Raw genomic sequence first — 13,401 nt, forward strand, 5'->3', positions numbered from 1 at the left:
GAAATGAACAGACTGATTCAAAATCTCATACGAGGTTATGATATCCATCCAGCCAGTGGAGAGTCTGCATGTGCCAGCTGTGAAGGTTTGATAGGAGGTTCTGTTGTTACGGATGGGTGCTATTGCTGTCCTGCTGTGAGGAGAACAGGAAACCATCGACTTGCAGGAAAGCTCATTTTGTTCTCCATCTCTCTGCTACACCTTTATTAATGAAGCTACTCAAAGAAAAACTTTTAACTGTGAAACTGTGATGTACTACGGCACCATGCCTTCTTCCTTCTACATGCTCAACCATCCATTCGCCTTTATTACTGCTTCCAGCGGCTGCCAAAGATACTTCATCTCTACACTGAATGGATGTGTGACATTAAAGCAGTTAGAGTGTGAAAACACATCACCTAATCACCACCACAACAGATTTTTAAAGAGCTTCACATTAAAGCAGACAGCTGTATTTATGAGAACACATTTTCAACACTTAAAACAATGTTTTTCAATGTTCTTTGAATCGAAAGGTTACATATTGCGGTATAAAATCCCATAACATATCTCAAACCTACCTAGAACTCTAATTCAGTAACCCCAAATTTACAAAGAATGCTGGAGCTTTGGTTTAGCAGTGTTATGAGCACAATAAAGTGCACAAATGGAAGATGTAGATGTGAAGAAAATTCCATTATAATGCATAATCAAAGAGTAAAATCAAACTCCCAGATCAAAAATGAAATAATTTCTGTCTCATAGACTGGGCTTGAGCAAACAAACAAGTGCATTAAAGAGCTGACGCTCCCCATTCCGTAGCAGTTTCGAAAATTCCAGATTGCGGAATAAAGGTGGGACACATTCCTAAATGTGTAACTGCTATGAAACTGAAAGAGGATATTACTGGAACATTTAAACCAGTTAACCAGAGAAACCAATGTGCTGGCCATATCAGTTTAAATGGATGTAATGAGTAACTCTGGGCAGAAGTTTCCAGATGTCTTGTTCTCTGGATTTCCTAACATGAGGAGAAGATGTGTTTTCCAAGTTCTGTGAACATTTCCTCATCTGCAGTAGTGTTGAGGTATTTGGGTGACTCCGTTGAGGGTACGATAATACCTCTCTTCTTCCTCCACAAACCTCAAAGTGTGTCACAGGGAGGTGGTTTCTACCTCGTCTGCAAACCCTGAAATCCAGCTAATGACACACACACACAGGATGTATTTGGAGTTGAGAAAGAGACAGAGCTGTGCCTGTATTTAGGCGACCACACTGCGGTTCAAGACCAAAAGCAGACTTCATATGAGTGCTGATCTGTCTGGATCAAAATAAAGGCCAAGAAAGTGGAAGGAGAGGACTGCTAATGGCTCACGAGGAAAACTACAGACCTTCAAACTTCCAAACGGTACATGTTTCTTCTCTTCTAACGTCCACAAAATAAATAATTGATAAAAAAGATTCTTAAAAGGAGCAGAAGAAATTAAACAGTAAATCTATGTACCAGTCAAAGATTGTGAAGCCTACTCTGAGTTTGTGTACATGGGTGAGTTTATATGGGACAGTCTCGTAATTACCGGAGCAGCTGGTGCCCTTCTCGTTAGGCATGAAGCCAGGCTCACACGCACACAGGAATCCGCCTGGAGTGTTCTGACAGCGACCATTAGCACACAAACTTGGGCTCTCTGCACACTCGTCGACATCTGCCAAAAATAATCATCAGGTAATTGATAGATCTATGATTGAATCATAGAGTGTTTTCATAGCATATAACCTACTGAGATGCCATCACCTAGATTTAGAAGCATAGACGTCTTATAAAGTAAGGCATATACTAAAAATGAAGTGAAAATTAGTAAAATTATATATAAATGGTCATTTTTACAAATCATTAGACATTATGGAGAATAAGATGTTTTCTTAAATGGAAATTTCACCCAAAAAGATCATTCTGCATTCTTTGGAGGAACACCAAATAAAACACCAATACAATTTTTGTTATTGTTATTTCATTTTGTTTTGGACCCCATTGACTTTCAATGTGTGGACAAAAATATTTTCAAAACACTTTTTTGTGTTCCACAGAAAATAGAAAGTTAGAAAATAATACATGTTTGGAACTAAATGTGGGTTTTCATTTTAGAGTGAACTATACTTTTAAGAGGTTCCTTGACACAGAAACACTGCCCGTTTAATCAATGACTGACTATATCAAATGGATGTATGGATGAATTACATACACAAACGAACCACTGTACTGAATGAATTAGAGAGCCAGTTCTTGGAAATGGTAATGGACTTTGAGATCAGTAGTTTAACCTTTGATCTCTCACCTACACATGTGGTGCCCTCACTGTCTATTCTATAGCCATCATCACAGATGCACTTGTAGCTGTCAGCAGTGTTATAACAGATTCCTGCACCACAGATATCAGGTCTCACATGACACTCGTCAATCTCTGTGAAGAGAGAGAGAGAGAGAAAAAAAAGAACAAGGTCATCTTTTGCATTTTCACAGTAAAGGCAATGCATTAAATAAATATCAGAGACTAATAAATGAAGGGCTACATGAACTTTTGAATCAACAAACAAGTCATGCATTCCATCGCTTATTGGAAGCAGACATTGGCTTTGGTATGAATTTTTCTTTCCCTGAGGGAAGGAAAGAATGGCTTAAGATGTATCTGGAGAATGTGAATTGCATAAGTTGGCTTATTAACCCTGTGCCAACAGTTATGCAGAAAAGATGCTAAGTTGACTTGGTGTTAACAAAAAATCATGAAATACATAAATGTTAGGGTTTGTGATAGGTATCTGCTCGGAAACAAAGAACAAAATGTCTTTGCAATTTCCTAATTAATCCCTTGCTTGTTGTGGTCTGTTCTGACCAATGAAAGTGGAACATTCTGCTTACCACTCCCTGGATTAATAATAAAAAATAAAGTTAAGAAGAAGAATCAAACAAGAGGTGAAAGAGCACAAAAGATCTAATTAGGTTTCATTGAGCAGTCGGTTCAGTTTTTAATTCCGTGTTTGTTACATGTTTTAAAAGAAAGTGTTTGGAGCCTCCTTCCTTTAAAAACATGATCTTGAAATATGCCCATAGGAAAACAAGCAGAGAGAGTGGAATAGAGATGGATGGAGAGAAAAGTTTCTAGCATTTAAATGTCTGATTCTAACTTTTGGTGTATCAATATTACAGTATTTATACAAAAAAGTAATTTTCTGGCCAAAACATGAATCAGTACTATTGTGCATCCCAAATATTCATTACATAGATGGATGGACTCACCCGCCAGCTGTGTTGGGGAGATGTCCTGACTTTCTATGGAGGGCGGAAGTGGTACAGGAGCGGGTGGTGACACCTTCTCCACCACCTCTGGAGAGTGACAGGAATGGAGCAACATAGGAGGAGAACGAAAAGAGATTCAGGACATTCAACAGTATGCTAAGAAGTCCTCCTAAATGCCATGGACAAGATTTTTTACAAAACAAATAATGAAGATTGCATGATCACTCTCAATATGACAAACAAAAACTAAATATGTCCAATATCCGCCACCACAGTGGCAGATAATAGATCAACCCATGTCACCATCTGGATGTGTTTGTTTAGGCCACTTATACACATCTGAAATGAATTGCTTTATTCCAATTTAAACAGCATCAATCCAGTCGCAAAGACTTCAGAAATCTTTGCATAAACCAGTGGGTCACGTATAAACGTAAAAGAGGTGAAGAGGTTATCATGGGGATATGCAAGTACAAGTGGGACTGAGACCTGGGAGGGCAGGCTCCATCCTGATTGTAGACACCCCGGGTGACAGCTGGGCCTGTCCGGGCTGTACTACTGACCTATCAACACTCATGTGGATATAAAGCTCCTTCAAACAGATAAGAAACAAATGACACACATAGTAATCGACTGATCCACAAAGAGATACAGCAAATTTATTAGCAACTAAAGCAAAGGAATAAGCAATTCAGTCTGCTTCTGCTCTGACTGCATGGGGTGTTAAAGTGCGCGGAGCTGTAAATATTTTGGGCCCTGTCCCAAATGGCACATTTGATGCATACTTGCGGTCTTGCAAAGTTCATGGTACTCTTTATCACTTTAGGTTTCAGAAAGAAGAACGCCCCTGAGACAAGGTGGCACTGATGCAGCATACTATCTGAAAGCCTATGCAGAATTACGTCAACAAAGTGTGGAAGTAGACCACAAGGGCTAAAGGTGGCAACTGGGACAGAGTCTTTAAAGTTGTGTGGAAGAAAGCGAGATGCAATCTCTCCAACCCTGCCCACTTCTCTCTCTCTCTCTCTCTCTCACACACACACTAAAACGTACTAAACAATGCATACCCTCTTGATTTACAGTAGCTTTGGGACGAGAGGGTTAAACCATAAAAATATAAATAATTATGAAACAAACTGGGGTTCCTCAGATTGCTACACTGGCAGAATCCTTCAGAGGAACTTCTAGGCAACTTTTGACGGTCCCTCAAATATCCTTCAGTATATATTTTTAAGTGAATCAAAACCTCACGGAGTTACTGGAGGAACATGAAAGTACTTATGGACTACACTTTGTACATTCATTGGAGAACTGAAAGGGTGCCTAGAAGTTCTTCATAGGGTTCCACCAGTGTGACAATCTGAGGAACCAAACATTTAAAAAAATGTCGTTGAAGGGTGAAATCAAATCCATTTTGTTCCACAGAGAGACCAGAAACACTTGAATAAGCCTCCTTATCTCACTTGAAAGTCAAGCTTTCCTAAACTAAGCTGTTAAAGAGTCTCAAAGAGCTGATCACAGAAACATCTTCCCTAATTACATTATTTGAGAGTGCTCTTGAAATAATATAGTGTCTATTATTCTCTATCCTTCATAGAGACATTTTGCTGCAAACCCACTAAACACTGCATGTCTAGACCTGAGTGTAACAAGTTTGTACCATTTTATACAACCAACGCTTAAATCTTAAAAACTGCCATTTAAAACTGCTATTTGGGAATGTTAATATAGGCTGATTAGAAACACATACAATCATTCACAAAGCAAAGGACACACACTGACACACACACACACACACACACACGCATCTGTAGAGCAGAATGCTGAGCGCACAGAGCGGTCATGCAGTAGTGATGACATGATGATGTCATGCTTTGAATGTCTGCAGTTCCTGCACGCATGTCTGCTGCTATTTTGCAGTGCTGCATTGACGTGTGCGTGAAAGCATCAGCTGTGCTGCATATTTAGCAGATCTTTACTGCTGAATCAAATCCAACCTACCTGCCGGGGGACTGTGGGCACTACAGCAGGTCATTATGTCATATAAAAACACAAAAATTAATTGCGTCACACAAAACTAGGAAACGAATATTCACACATTTGTAAATTCAGTAAAATAGTGCTTTCAGCTATGCATCTGAATTTAAATAAAAATAAAATAAAATAAAAATGCACTGTCCACATACTTTTGGTCATGTAATGTATTAAAGGGTGAACTTCAGTGGACCAATTTTAGTTCCAGAGCAACTTTGAAACACGGTCTCCCAGCAACAGGACAAAACTTATTAAAGCCCAAGGACAAATACTTTCTCTCGGGAACCTGGCCCACCTCCACCACACTTTTCAGCTGTGCAATGCTTTTATGGGCTGCTTTTGCAGAGAGGCTATAAAAATCTGTGCAGTTCATTTTGTGTGAGAGTAGTGAAAGGAGAAAATATGATGCGATGCACTGATCTTCTGGAATCCTTCATCAGCTTTGACATTGGTTTTGCAAGGTGGAAGCAATACTAATGACTCTCTGTCTCTGCCAAAGAGAGAAGAGTCCTGTGTTCACTTTCTATAGAAACAACAGAAGCTCGGCTAAATTTTGGATCTCAGTCTTCTCCAGACCGGTGCCAAGTCTCATTCCATTGCCTGGTGCCAAGCATGCATGTGATGACATTTAAAAGCGAAGGAAAGAAGGACAGGGAAGTGGGTGAAAGAGTTCTTGCTGGTGTAGTTATTGTGTGTATGTGTCTCTCCTCCATAAAATGCATCCAGGCAGACCATCATGTAAATAAACTTTGCATCCCAAACCCAAATCTGGCAGGTTTTCTTATCACATGTTTGTAATGTCCAGCATGAGGCAAATAAAACAAACAAAACACAATGTCTGTATATTCACAGAGGTAATTCAGACTGTTGGATAAATAGAGCAGCTTCAAGCCATTCACAGTTTCTGTCCTGTGTGACTCACCAGGTAGCTGCCTCTCTGTGATGCTGAGAGCTTCCACGGGCTGCTGTAGGGTGGGGAAGGGCATAGGAGGATCCACAGGCGCTTGGTGTCTGATGGTGGGCTTGCTCTGCCCATGACCGTCTGTCTGGCTGTGTCCAGGAGGTTTGGGCTTGTAAATGTATGGTGTGGTGACATGATAACCCATTCCTCCAGGACAGATTTCTTTAAACGCAGCTATGAGAGAAGGAAAAAATTCTCAACAACATATTCACACACATAAACCTACCTGCCTACCTACCTATCTATCTATCTGTCCGTCCGTCCGTCCCTCTATCCACCCATCCATCCATCCATCCATCCACCCATCCATCCATCTATCCGTCTGTCTCTCTATCCATCCATCCGTTTGTCCATCCATCCATCCATCCATCCATCCATCTATCTGTCCGTCAGTCTGTCGATCTAATCTATCTTTCTATCCATCTATCCATTATCTATCTATCTGACGGTCTGTTTTAATTTAATTGATTAAAATCCCTAACAAAATCACTAACAAAAGAGCACAAAAGGCAACAATCAACAAATTTTGCAGGCCTCACGGGAAGGCAAATACAAATGTAAGGAAAGAAGTGTGTATGAATATGCAAAATTCTACAGCAGAACTAACAAAAACAGAGTGATGGCGTGTAAAAGCATCTAAATAGCCGAGCTGTGGAACACACATGCAAACCACATTGAAGTGGAGGACAGGGAATGATACCAATAGAACAGGTGGGTCCGACAGGGGGTGTCTCAGGTAGCTTACCTGTCCCAGGTAGGGGGCAGCGGTCACAATGAGGACCCCAGGCCTTGCCCACACTACAACAGCATAACTGTTTACTCAGCTGTGTGGACACAGGGTGCAAGCACTGCTTCCCCGAACTGACCAATCGGAAGCAAGCACCTTTCTCCTCGCGAAGAGCAGGTGTTTCGGCTGGTTACCATGGAGATGGAAGGAAGGATGGAGGGGAGGAGTGTGCACGGTGTATGACACAAACATGGAAGAGAAAGAAAGAACAACAGAAGAGAAAAGAGATTCCCTTCACCTTGTGTTCCATCTATGCATGACTACAATGCCATAACAAAAGAACAACTGCCTCTATAACCACATTAAAACAGAGTGTAGGGAAAAGCATGACAGAGACTGTGCATGAAAAAAGTGATATTGTTTTCAACGCAAGATAGACAAGAACACGGGACAAGAATACAACTAAGTGCAAAGAGGTCAGTTAAGCAGAAAGCATGTGAGAAAGGGATATAAACGATGTTAGTACTTATTGTCAGATACCTTATTAAATATATATATGTATACTGTATATAAATATGACTGTTCAGAAGTGTGGGGTCAGTAAGATTAATTTTTTTTTGTACAGCAAAAACAGATTAATTTGATCAAAAGTGACTTTTTGATTGAGATTTTTACATTACTACAAAAAATATTTTTGAAATATATCTTTTGAACATTCTATTCAGCAATAGTCATGAAAAATTGTATCATGGATTTCACAAATATTAAGACACATTAAGTGGCACAACTGTTTTTAACATTCATGTTAATATAATTTTTTTTCTTGAGCACCAAATTAGCATATTAGAATGATTTCTGAAGAATGATATGACACTTTAGACTGGAGTAATAGCTGCTGAAAAATTTGCTTGCCATCACAGAAATAAAATACACTTTAGGATACATTAACATGGAAAACAATTATTTAAAATAGTAAATTACAGTTTTACCATATTTCTGATTAAATACAGTAAATGTAGCCTTGGTGAGCATAAACATTTAAAAATCTTACAGACCCCAAATGTTTGAATGATAATATACATATATTTCTATATATCTTTTTCTATATGTGACCCTGGACCACAAAACCAGTCTTAAGTAGCACAGGTATATTTGTAGCAATAGCCAAAAATACATTGTTTGGGTCAAAATTATCGATTTTTCTTTTATGCCAAAAGTCATTAGGATATTAAGTAAAGATCATGTTCCATGAAGATATTTTGGAAATTTCCTACCATACTGTAAATATATTAAAACTTAACTTTTGATTAGCAACATGCATTGCTAAGAATTTAATTTGGACAGTTTTAAAGGCGATTTTTGTCAATATTTTGAATGTATGTACTTTCTCAATATTTTTTTGCATCCTCAAATTCCAGATTTTCAAATAGTTGTATCTCGGCCAAATCATGTCCTATCCTAACAAACCATACATCAATGGAAAGCTTATTTATTCAGCTTTCGGAACATGTATAAATCTCGATTTCGAAAAATTTACCTTTATATGACTGTGGTCCAGGGTCACATATAGGATTTGGATGTTGTTATATGTTTACTTATTAGTGAATGAGACCCAATGTTAAATCATTCAAATACAGTAAGACACTTTCTTTTTTGACACTTTGTCTAATGTGACAATATGGATCAGTGCCTTCAGGTAAATATGTTGATATACAGCATTAAAGAACTGTCAATGTGCTTTCTCGCATATTAACTTCTCACTTTAATAAAGAGCCAATTCCAAGCCAAGTTTTTTTTTTTCTATAGAGATGTACAGTTCAACATTTTCATATAGTAGATAACAGCAGATTTGTGTTGACAGACCTTATACTGCCAGCCAAAACAAACTGTATACATGAGCAAAAAACTGAAGGCTAAAAAGAGGATTAAAAGAACTCTCAGATCTTCTCTGAACAAAAGGACATGACGGCGTTCCAGAGGTGTAATTTGGCAAGCGCTGGTTTCCAGGAGAAGGATCAGCCACCATATTTATCACAATAACACAGACAGCACACTTAGGTTACCTCATTAAATCATAGAGAAAGCTTGAGTGTATTTGTGCCCCATTGACCGATTGCACGAATGATGCCAGCACATTTCAGCCTTACTGTTACATGTTCATGCCTGAACAGCAGAGAACCCTCCGCTCACGTGACAGCCTCGGTTAGTGTTAGAAGCCATGTTAAATCATGCTGCTAGCTAGATTAATCTGCAAGTCTTACTGCTATAAGCTGAAGTGATTAGCTGCACTGAATCCATTTACATTTGTAGATATATCTGAGTAGGTAAACATGGTGACAGCATGGACATGCCAAAGACATCAGCCACCCAAGGTACACTGGATTTGAGAAGAGAAGAGAAGAGAAGAGAAGAGAAGAGAAGAGAAGAGAAGAGAAGAGAAGAGAAGAGAAGAGAAGAGAAGAGAAGAGAAGAGAAGAGAAGAGAAGAGAAGAGAAGAGAAGAGAAGAGAAGAGAAGAGAAGAGAAGAGAACTTACGGAAGCAGGTGGTCAGGGAGGGATCAGGAACAAAGCCTGGGTTGCAGATACATCTGTAGCTTCCCATGGTGTTTATGCAGTTTCCATTGGGACAAACTCCTTGAATCTGGCACTCATCAATATCTGAGGATAATAACAGGCATAAGGAACTCTCATATTTATTTTGTGGAACACAAAATTAGATATTTTGAAGGAATATTCAAGTCAAAACAAGAATTAAAAAAAAAAATTAAATTAATTTAAAATTAATAAATAAAATCACTTTTAGCAGTATATGTGCATGCACAGGCACAAAGAATGCATGTGATTTTTTCCACAGATAATGCAAACCCATATGGTGTGGTCCACCATCTCTATAAGAATCTGTCAGAAAAGGAATACACACACACACAGAGAGAGAGAGAGAGAGAGAGAGCACACTAATATCCCTCCAAGAGGCCATTGAGTGCAAGTTAAGGGCGTGGGCAGTCATCATTCCCAGTTACTTAGAGTGGGACACAGATCCAACACATTTCCTAATGCAATGCTAATGTGTTCATGATGACAGTGATGCTCATGGAGAGAGGGCATACACTCAATCCCTCAAGCATCCAAACATCTGCACCAGAACACAGACGGGCCCAGAGGAGCTGTCACTCAAAGCCATGACATCATAATGTCACCATTAAAACCCCACATCTCTATACAAAATACAAGTAAAGAATCTGCATGGCAGCATATTCTTAAAGATCTCCTAAGAGGTGAATTTACAACATCTAAACCACTTTTGCACACATTATTTCAGCGACCTGCATCTTATTCACTAACTACCCACAAACCAGGTTAACAAGGCACTACATGTGCTGATATAGTGCTACACAATGAGTATAATTTTTTCTCATTTCTATGTAAATTATGCTTATTTAGATTATGCTTATTAAGATATGTTTATTGTGGCAACACTAAATAATGTTCCATTTGTCAATATTAACAACAACAACATAAGCATGAGCTAACAATGAATAATACTTCTAAAGCATTTATTATAATTAATGTTAATTTACACAATTACTAACAGATTTTAGCATGTATTATATAACATATTATTTAATGTACCATGAACTAACAATGAACAGCTGTATTTTTATTAACTAAGATGAACAAATACTGTAAAAAATGTATTGCTCATTGTTAGTTAACACATTAATGTTAACTAACGGGACCTTATTGTAAAGATTGCTAAACTATTTTCGCTTAGTTGCAAAAAGTGACACAATGATTACACTTACGAAACATAATATACAAAAAATATATGCAAAATAATTTATACAGAAAAAAGTAAAAAAAATTATAAGTGAAAACAATAAGAAACAGTTAAAGTATCTTGAACATAAGTTTAATGATTAAAAAGTAAGGAGACAAGGCTGATTATTCTCTGTCAGACATGTTTATGAAAGCATAAACCTGCCAATGAGGACAGCAAAATGACTAATGACAGGAAGAGAGAAGTGGGAGCATCAGAGCCTGGCAGAACACCCAAACCACAGGAGACACGTCCACTTACGCAGTAAAACTCTGGCCTGACGCAGGAAAGCGTCAAAGGTTTAGTGGGACCCTCAGGCCGTGTTATCAGGACAGTGATTAAGTTCAAACTTAACGGCACTCTGAGTGCTAAGAAGTGCTGTAAACTAGCCTCAGAGAACAGCCCATGCTGAAATATTTATTAAGATATGGAGGTAAAGTAACCCCCTTAGTGCTTTGAGGCATGTTTATTAAATCTAAGATACATTTTAATCATCAAAACGGGGTATGTTCTACATGCCTCCTCACGCCTCATGCTAATGCTGTGAAGAAATTAAAGGAGCACTAAACCTTCAAAATTCAATAGTACTTTTGAGAAATAGGTAGAGAGGGCTACTACTACTTTTGCAGACCATAAACAAAAATAACTTTTAAGCTTTATTAATAATGACAACCACTAACATAAAAGCTATTTTTGGCTTATTTCATAGTTTACTGGAGATTAAATAACTTCTTATTGCTAGTATTTTTTATGCATTTCTATGTATGTCTCAATTTTGCCCAGATCTACCAGCCTCCAAACGCCTGTCTCTCCTAACCCAGAGTGCCTGCGGCCAGGACACACGCTGGGCACTTCCCCTTAACACAGCCTGCTTCACTTTTAGCTGTAGTTCAGCTCTGGGTTTGGCAGACTGAGGTGGCTGTTGGTGGCTGCTAACAGCAGATGTGTTTGGCTGGAGGTGTGTGGAGAAATAGAGACAGAAAGACAAATAGGTACCAAAGGTTGCAAAGCCTTGATAGAATAATATGGATGCATAGACCGCAATAAAAACACACACAAAAAACAATAATGCTCAAAAGCTTGGTTTCATAGAGACTGATCAAAGGTGTCAGAAAGGATTTTTATAATGTTATAAGTAAATTCTGTTTCAAATAAATGCTGTTTTTTAAGCTTTATATTCAACGAATCCTATTTTGGATTCCACAAAAATACTTAGCAGCACAACTCTTTTCAACATTGATAATAATATATCTTTCTTGAGCAAAGAATTAGCATATTAGAATGATTTCTGAAGGATCATGTGACAGTGAAGACTGAAAATTTAGCATTGCCATTACAGAAAAAAAAATTACATTTTAAAATATACATTTTAAAACAAAGCTGTCTTATTAGCATGCTAAACAAGAGAGTTTACATTGCCAAGGCATACATTAACAGTACGTGACAGCATGAGCGTTACTTAATTTTTACTCAGGCTGAGGAAAAGCCCTGAAGTCTTTCTGGTTGCTGGCCCTGATGTGTTGGATCTCTTGCTATTACATCAAGCTTCAACATAGATTAAAAAGATCTATCAAAGATGCCACCTGTCTCTCCTCGTAACGGTGAAAGAAAGTCTTCTCTGTGATAGATCTGGGACACTGTTTTAAAATGGCAATGTAATAAAAGGAACAGTATATGTTGCATGTGGCCAGTTGTGACATGCAAAGGCCAGTGGGGGGTGAACTGAATTATAAGTAAATATGTGACAATGACACATTTACTCATGCATCTGATCAAAAATCATCACAATCGATGCATAACTACACAAACACGCAAAAATGTAGCACAAAAAACATACACACGTCCACTACAAGAACAAATAAAAACTAGATAAACATATGCATGTATGAGAAATAAAGAAATATAAGCAGAAACAAGCCGTGGTTCTTACCGATACAGCGAGTGCCATTCAGCCTCTTATAGCCTTGAGGACATTCAATCAAAGGAATCGCTATGGAGAAAAGAGAGAGAAGGAGGACAAAAAAAACAGCACATTTAGATACAGCTCTAAAGACAAGAATTCTCCAACAGCAAATTTAAGAAAACCCTTGGTGTAGCTAGAACACAAAAAATCTAGACTTACCAAAATGTTAAGCTTTAAGTGCTATTTTAAGTCCACTGCAACTATTACAATCATTTGTAATGATACATACATAGATACATATACATATACATATATATATATATATATATATATATACACACACACAGTGCCCTCCAAAAGTATTGGAACTGTAAAGACAAAATTGCTCTGTTGGCTGTGGAGTCAAGACATTTACAAACATGATTAAAAGATGAATATGAGACAAAACTACAGAAGGTCACATTTTATTATTGGGTGATTCAACACATAGATGTTTTACCAGCTAAGAAGTTCAGCACTTTTAGAGTTTCATCCCCATTCATTTATGGACCGATGAGACAAAGATGAACCTTTATCTAAGTGATGGGAAAGCAAAAATGTGGAGAAAAAAAGGGAACTGCAATGATCTCAAGCATACAGCCTCATCTGTAAAGCATGGTGGAGGTGGTGTCATGGCATGGGCATGCAT

At 38.1% G+C, this 13,401-nt stretch overlaps 1 protein-coding gene across 6 annotated transcripts in view; it reads right to left on the bottom strand.

The window, feature by feature from the left end:
• ltbp1 (latent transforming growth factor beta binding protein 1) overlaps window positions 1–13,401 on the bottom strand; it is a 79,302-nt gene that overhangs the window by 20,581 nt on the left and 45,320 nt on the right. For 4 of the 6 annotated variants that reach the window (XM_079386674.1, XM_079386670.1, XM_079386673.1 and 1 more), the window contains 9 exons: window positions 12,741–12,800; window positions 9,529–9,651; window positions 7,012–7,179; window positions 6,228–6,440; window positions 5,273–5,292; window positions 3,761–3,863; window positions 3,272–3,358; window positions 2,313–2,438; window positions 1,557–1,682 (listed from right to left, as the gene is read on the bottom strand). In XM_079386674.1, coding sequence (XP_079242800.1) covers window positions 1,557–1,682; window positions 2,313–2,438; window positions 3,272–3,358; window positions 3,761–3,863; window positions 5,273–5,292; window positions 6,228–6,440; window positions 7,012–7,179; window positions 9,529–9,651; window positions 12,741–12,800 — 1,026 coding nt within the window. The remainder of the gene's footprint in view (window positions 1–1,556; window positions 1,683–2,312; window positions 2,439–3,271; window positions 3,359–3,760; window positions 3,864–5,272; window positions 5,293–6,227; window positions 6,441–7,011; window positions 7,180–9,528; window positions 9,652–12,740; window positions 12,801–13,401) is intronic. The other 2 variants (XM_079386672.1, XM_079386671.1) reach the window with 1 other exon arrangement.

Source organism: Barbus barbus (assembly GCF_936440315.1).
Source record: "Barbus barbus genome assembly, chromosome: 30".
NCBI lineage: Eukaryota > Metazoa > Chordata > Actinopteri > Cypriniformes > Cyprinidae > Barbus > Barbus barbus.